Source organism: Topomyia yanbarensis, chromosome 3 (assembly GCF_030247195.1).
Source record: "Topomyia yanbarensis strain Yona2022 chromosome 3, ASM3024719v1, whole genome shotgun sequence".
In the NCBI taxonomy this organism is placed as follows: domain Eukaryota; kingdom Metazoa; phylum Arthropoda; class Insecta; order Diptera; family Culicidae; genus Topomyia; species Topomyia yanbarensis.
In genome coordinates, this window is record NC_080672.1 from 380892242 (window position 1) to 380899906 (window position 7665).

General features: G+C 41.7%; 1 protein-coding gene across 2 annotated transcripts in view; it reads right to left on the minus strand.

Moving 5' to 3' along the window:
- Positions 1–7116, minus strand: part of LOC131693256 (calcium release-activated calcium channel protein 1) — a 131945-nt gene extending 124829 nt beyond the window's left edge. The window contains exon 1 of one of the 2 annotated variants that reach the window (XM_058980940.1): positions 6429–7116. In XM_058980940.1, coding sequence (XP_058836923.1) covers positions 6429–6454 — 26 coding nt within the window. In that variant the 5' untranslated portion in view covers positions 6455–7116. Of the gene's footprint in view, positions 1–6099; positions 6119–6428 lie in introns of those variants that run through there. The other variant, XM_058980941.1, reaches the window with a different exon arrangement.
- Positions 7117–7665: the final 549 nt, after the last annotated feature.

A 7665-nucleotide genomic window follows, 5' to 3' on the forward strand; every position in this document is an offset into this window, starting at 1 on the left:
AACCCCGGGGCGTTATTGTTGCACGATAAGAGGGCAAGTGAGAACTCCACCATCGAAAACGGTGTTTCGTTCCCGGTATCGTGAGGAGACGCGGCGTGGTATGTTTTCTGTACCGGGACAGAGTCTGGACAGATCTTCTTGGCGAAGGCGAATATCCAGCGGTTTGAATATTCCACGTTCTCGTTAATACTATTTCGGTTACGCATACGTCGAGCCGTACCCCAAAGAGTGCTCATCGCTGTTTCTCTCGTTAACCCGTCGACGAACCGGCGCCAATAACTGCGTTTCTTGGCTTTCATCAAACACTTCATTCGCTTTTCTAGCGACGCGTACTGTCGATAGCTATCGGGTAACCCGTCGTCCCGAAAGGTTTTATACGCAGTGGACTTTTCCGCGTACAGTTCTGAACACTCTTTGTCCCACCACAGGGTGGGAGATCGTCCGTGGGTGTTCGCGCCCGGTACTGGTTTAGTCTGAGCTTGATTCGCACTGTCGAGAATCAAGCCAGCCAAAAACCTGTACTCTTCCTCCGGAGGAAGTTCTTGAATGGATTCGATTTTAGCGGATATCGCGGTCGCGTAACTCTTCCAATCAATGTTCCGTGTGAGGTCATATGAGACATTGATTGTTTCTGATGGTCTTGAACCGTTGGCAATTGAAATTACGATAGGCAAATGGTCGCTACCGTGGGGATCAGGGATCACCTTCCACGTGCAATCTAACTGTAGCGAAGTCGAGCATAGAGATAAATCCAACGCGCTTGCGCGTGTTGGTGGTGTAGGAATCCGTGTCATTTCTCCCGTGTTTAAGATGGTCATGTTGAAATTGTCGCAAAGATCTTGGATTAATGTTGATCTGTTATCATCGTGAAGACCACCCCATACCGTACCGTGCGAGTTAAAGTCTCCTAGAACTAGCCGCGGTGCCGGTAGGAATTCCGTGATATTACAAAGCGTTCGGTTCCCTACCGACGCTCTAGGGGGAATGTAGATGGAAGCAATGCTAAGGTATTTGCTTTTGATCCTTATTTCACAAGCGACAACTTCAATGCCTGGTGTCGAAGGGAGGTTAATTCGGTTGAAAGAATAGCACTTTTTAATCCCCAAAAGTACTCCTCCATAGGGGTTTTCTCGATCCAGACGAATTATATTAAAGTCGTGGAAGTTGAGATTTATATCGGAAGTTAACCAAGTTTCACATAATGCGAAAACATCACATTTTAAACTATTTAGTAAAAATTTAAAGGAATCAATTTTCGGGAGGATACTTCTGCTGTTCCACTGTAGAACAGTGATCGTATCAGTGACCTCGTTCGATGACTTAGCCATCGAAGGATACGATCGCTGCAAGGAGGGGCCATTTAGTAGTCAACTGCTTCAAAAATGTTTGCACTATAGGGAGAAAACGTATCAGAAGGCTTTTAAGAGGATCGGTAACATTGAAAGCTGTGAAAATTAAGTCCACGATGTCAGAAAATTTCATTAGTCCATTACTGGACTGAGTGTCTGTTTGAAAAAGAGGGACACTTGGGGTTTCTGGTGTCCCTGGAAGTGGTGGGTACTCCTTGTTTGAATTAAAATTTCCAAATCCAGGAGCAGATTGCTTCGGCATTAGTGCAGCACTTCCGTTGGATTTATTAGATGTGGTTGGCGCACTCTCAGAGGAGGACACCTTGGGACCCTTACGGGGCAGTCTAGGGGAGGCAGGATTTCGCCGCTTCCTGGACTCCCCCGGGTTAACAAAAGATGTTCCCTCTTGTGGATTATCAGATTCTTGCTCAACAGGAGCCAAAAGAGCAAAGGAGTTTTCGGAAAGGACAGATGGCGAAGCATCCTTTAACATTTCTGCATAAGAGCGCTTCGAGCGTTCCTTGAGGGAGCGCTTAATTTTATCCCCGCGCTGTTTGTACGCAGGGCATGATTTAAGAGCATGCGGAGGGCCCCCGCAGTAAACACACTTTTCAGTGTCTTTGTCACAAGAGTCATCCTCATGCTCTCCACCGCACTTGCCACATCGTTTTTTATTGCCACAAAAGGTGGCTGTGTGGCCCAACTGTTTGCAGTTGCTGCAGTTCATTACCCGCGGTACAAACAGGCGTACAGGCAGGCGAACCCTATCCAGAAGGACATAATTTGGAAGAGACGATCCGGTGAAAGTCACCCGAAGCGAGGCTGATGGTATATAGGATTCTTTATCTCCAGCGAGCGTGTGCAATTTCTTGCAGTCTAATATTTTCACCGGCTTTAGTAGGGGGTTTTTAAAACAGCCAGCCCCATACTTCAGCACGTCCTCGCATGTCAAACTCGCCTCGGTTATGACCCCGTCGACCTCTACATCTACACACGGTACATACACCCTATAATGCTGCGTAAAGCGGGTACAGGAAGCAATCCCGTTTGCCTGTGCGAGGTCGCTAACAACAATTTTTAACTTATTCGCGCGAACCTTTGTAATCTGGGTCACGGCCGAGTAATGCTCTGTCAGATCACGTGATATTTTCAAAATATCAAATGATTTATTGGTGGTCCGGAAGTAAACCACAAATGGCCCAGTCGAGTTCTCTGGGTATGCTTTTAGGCGAGGGGGTTTGGTAGGAGGCTTATCAGGGGATGTTTCATCATCCATATTATCATCGGTGGGCTGACCGTCGAGGGACATTTTAGCGCGAGATCAGCACTTCGCGCAAAGAACGATAAAAAGAGCAGTAACGGAATGTATCAAGGGCAAAACAGAAAATAATAGTAGAAGGGAAACAGGTACTTATCTTTTCGATGCCGATGACCTTTGCTGGGACTGGCTGACAATACCAGCACGACACACTTTGTTTTCGAAACAAAGGCCTAGCAATCACAACTGGCTTTGACACTGCACTGAGCACTGGACACAATAAAAACTGAGCCGGGGAAGGCAACTGCAAAAGCACTAGCACACGTCTTATCCGAGCGCAAGTCGAACAACGAATGATTATTTATTTATTGTGATATGTTAAGTCGCATATAACTTGTTGAAGTCGATGTGGTGGTGTTGTATAATGATTATTCCAGCACATAGAAACAATTTTGAGAGGCTTTAAATAAGACACCGTTTCAAGTACAATCCCATTGAATGTCAACAAAAATACGATTTTAGTGAATTTGAATGTTTGTTGCTATATGAATATAAGTTATCATCGCCATATAATCGATTGCGACGCAATTGATTCACCAATGCGATTCTGAGTCAATTGTCGTATTAAAATCACGTTTCTTCTAATTTACGATTGTAAATCAACTTTTACAGAATGGAATGGACTATCTAAACAATTTCGATATATTGCAGATCATTTAACGAATCTTTTTCTACATTGTTATACGGTTCGTGGTTTGCTGGGGCATTCGTATAATATAGTGACTCGAGCTCTAAAAATATGCCCACGGAACTTATTTCAATTTCACCGATAGCATAGCCCGCTGCATATCTCAAAGAGCAGCTTATGCCAGTAATCGAATCGCTGGGATGATGTTTGTATTACAAACTCGGTGTTCCTTCAAACCTAACTATGACAGCAATTCGTGGGTTGTTGATAGGATTACAGATTTGAACAGAAGGTTAGATTGAAGATCTGATTTAGATTATTAGATCATTAATTTGAGTTTTGCAGTAATAACTTTTTTCCTTTTTTATTTCGACTATGTTAGTCACATCTTCTTTTTTACATTTTAAAGATATTCAATTAGCTAGAGATTACTGGGTATGGAAAGTTATGAAAATTAGAGCCATAGCACTCAAGTGAGAGCAAGGATGCGAAGTAAACAGATCGGAAAACTAGAAGTGGCAGGGTCATTAGAACTGGCTTAATATCGTACGGGCTTAATCTTTGTCTTCTGCTAATGAGGGTCGAGCTTAGGCAGCATAACTACGAATCACCCGAGTTTATTAGCATGTGTCCTGGAATAGATAGACGTGTCCATCTTTACCGTGACAACCGACAGTCGGAGCACGAGCCATTTATTTACACTCTTTGCTGGATCGCTAACTAAGAGAGCGAAAATATTGCTGTAGAGACCATTCGCCCTGTGAAAAACTCACTGCGTAATTCACACACATACTCGTGAACAGGTTAAATGTGTACCGGGGCATACCATGTATGAAACTAAATTGTTTGCAGACAAAATAGCGTCACTGTGTGTGATGACGGAAGTTCGGACAAACACCAATGAGACATTTTTGTGTAGAATACATCTTGCCGGGCAAAAGCAAAGACAGTAAAATGGACCTTTACTTTTACAAGCGAATTCATTATACTGCAGCGTGTATTCTCATTCAGTTTGTTTCATCATGGATCATGTTGTGTTGGTATCAGAGCCTAAAATTCTCATACCTATTCAATGAACGACGAAATTCAGAGAATTCATCTTTGTGCTTTCCCTGCCTCTTTCGTCAGTAAATGCATGAAAAAATAAAACAATAAAGGCGATGTCACCTTCTCTCTCGATTCTACGAAAACGAATGGCAGCAGCAGCGACTTTCGTTTTTCTGTGACAATCCGAAGTTGCAATTTCGTTTTGATGCATGCTGAGTAATTTGCGATTCTCATTCATTAAATGAAATTAATGCAATGTGCATCTAATAAAGCAACTAGAATATAGTTAAAATGAGAAATATGCACACCGATCAGGCTTCCGTCTTACAATACCATCATTAGCTCGCAAATCTACAGAATCGAGCATCGACAAATAAATATCTATTGAAAGTTGTATTTGTTTGTTTATTTTTTGCTGCGTTACGAATATCCGAAATTCCGGTAGAAGCACATAAGCCGCCCTGACAAGAAGGGTCTGCCAGGCAAATCAGAACCCGACTAGTGGACTTAGAGTGTGTAACAACAAACTGTTTAGTTGAGGTTCTAATTGGTAAAACGCAGAAATTGCATATTTTTCATTTCCGTCTCTTTTATACTGCTGTGATGTTTATGCATCCAAGACATGCATACAATTTACAGCAAAAAAAACAAGAGGCAGCCAGATAAATGATGTGAAAATTGCTATGAATCATATTTCTATGTGGCGTACTATTGTAATTTCAATTCACGGCACCGCTATTTCAATAGTTTTCACATGAATTTATGTGTGACAGATAATTTTTATGTGCTGCTACAAATTGCAAAAAATCATGTGTGAAATCAATAGATTCAATATAGCGATTTTTCCTGGTGTAAATTTTCGACTGTTATTGTTATGAAATGAAAGAGTTTGTATATGTCCCACAAAGAAATGAAAAAAATCAATATAGGTTTAGACAATATGTGTATTCCATTAATGAAAATACGCCAGCCAAGAATGGCCATTGGTTTGGCTGGCTATAAGACACAAAAATGACACAAATGTCGCTATGAAACGACGATTGAGAATTTTTTTTACTAATTTCTATTTGGCTCATTTGATAGGTGTATACCGGAATCAAAACAATGATGTTCCTACCACTGATGCCAGCGACAATCCTAATCTAGTGTTCTGTATTTACTTGGTGGGCATCTAAGCATGTTTGACACTAAGACGTTTGACCAAGGTACGCTACCAAATTGTGTAAATGGTGACTATTTTGAAGATATCACAATTTTTATCAAACATTTTTCACTGATTTTTTGTTGTTGCACATTGCATTCCAGAATAGTGAGTGTATCGCAAACCAAAATGCCGCTATAAAAAGTATGAAAGCGGCTGGGTTAACTATCTATGAAACTTACAAATCCGGTTTAACGATTAATCTGGTTTAACACGAGCTAATACGCCGTGAAGCATACGGGTGTTGATGACAATATTTAGAATCGTTATACTAGTCCCGCAACTGTAATGAACGTTAAGATGCCACTGCGAAAATTATTGAACCAAAAGCTGGAAATTTCGTAATGTGGATGTAGTAATAATGATATTCTTAGGTTTGTCTGGTACTAAAAATCTAAGTGGAAATCCGTATTGGAAAGTGTTTTAGCTGTATGAAAAATAAAATGAAACAAACCAACATCAAAATTGACATCGATGACGAAAATACCAAATAGTTAATAGTAAATTTAAGAAATCTCTACAATTTACAGCCATGGCGGCATCCGCTTCCACGAACCTTTCTACTTATCTCTAACCATTTGTTGATTCGGCTTATCAGTATTGTTGAACGTTCGGGGTGTATTTTGCACAACGAATTAAACTGTAATAACACATCAGCCGCAAACGCGTAACAGAGAAGCCGGTCATTCTAGATTTGGCACATTTTTCTTTAGAACAAAAACAAATATGTATAACGATTATTTCAAGATTTAGTAGTTAAATGAAATTTAGACTACATACCGCTTAACACAAGAGGTGAACAAAAAATAATAAAAACATTTTTAATCTCACGGCCAACAAACGGGAAACGAAAACCGTGAACCACAAAAACAGAACTTTTCTCACCTCTTCTTTCTGCCAGTGTCAAACATTCTGCCACCGACCCTGACCGTTGGCGACGGCCCTGCTGCCGGTGGGTTGAATGGGTTGGGGTTAATTTTGCCAAATTGCTGATTTCACGTTTGCTGAGCGAATCCGTACTGGTCTTGCAAAACTCATAGCATCCCCTCAAAGTGCATACACTGACCGGCGGTTGGCTTTCTTTGTTTGTGGGTACTATTCTGATTGTATTCTAGGTACACAGAACTGATTGCAGAATGAACACACGCTCAAATCGCACATAGATTTTTCACTTGAATTATTGAACTTCACGCGTGCTGCAGCTCACATGTTGTCCTCGGTGGCAAGTAGAAAACAAAAACAACCACTGCATCTGAGCTTGAACTACGTTCCACTTGATTGTGCACGCGAGTACTGTTAGACACGGCTTGGCAAATTCTAATTGGTACTACGTAGCTTAGCTATCAACTTTTTTTCGGAATGTGATTCTCAAGTAACCAGCACTACATTGGGAAGCTGCTTTACCCGATTAGCAAAAATAGTACACTAAGTCACACCACGCTCGCTAATATCCTAGAACCTCGGGAAAAGCGTTCCGTCGAAACGTCCGATCGTCGTCGGTTGCAGTCTCGCGCGCGCACGCCTCCTCATCGGTCAAACAGCAACGACGCCAAAAGACCGTCTGAGCTGCCCGCTCAGTCACGATCGTGATCGTATATAACCGGCAAAGCATACTTACTTGCACAGCTGTAGGGCAATCAACGGCACTGCCTAGGTATGAGCGCTCGCTGGGATGGAGGCTTACAAATCAGCTGGCGATCGTTGTTGGTGCATGTTCCGCACACACCAGCACTATAATAAAACAGATGGTAGGCAAGAAGCCAATTCTATGCTGGGATGCTTACACAGCTCGTAATTTTTTTTTATCTGCTCAACTCGTAATATAATTTGTAGCCTAAGAACCACTATTGAAGCGACCTGATATTCTCTCACAGAAAACATGTAGAACGATACGGTTTTTTTACGGAAAAATATTTTTTTCTTAGAGTGCTGGTTTGAGCCGTGGGTCATGGGACTAATTTATTAGGTGTTTACTATGCTTCACATACCAAAGTGCTCCCTGCAGTTCACACCCTCTCTTTTTCGCCAGTCCGGTTTGCTTGCTCAACATTGAAGAATTATTTTGTGAGCGAACAGTGAGAGTAGTATAATTCCACTGCGAATAAATAGAGGTGTTCAAATG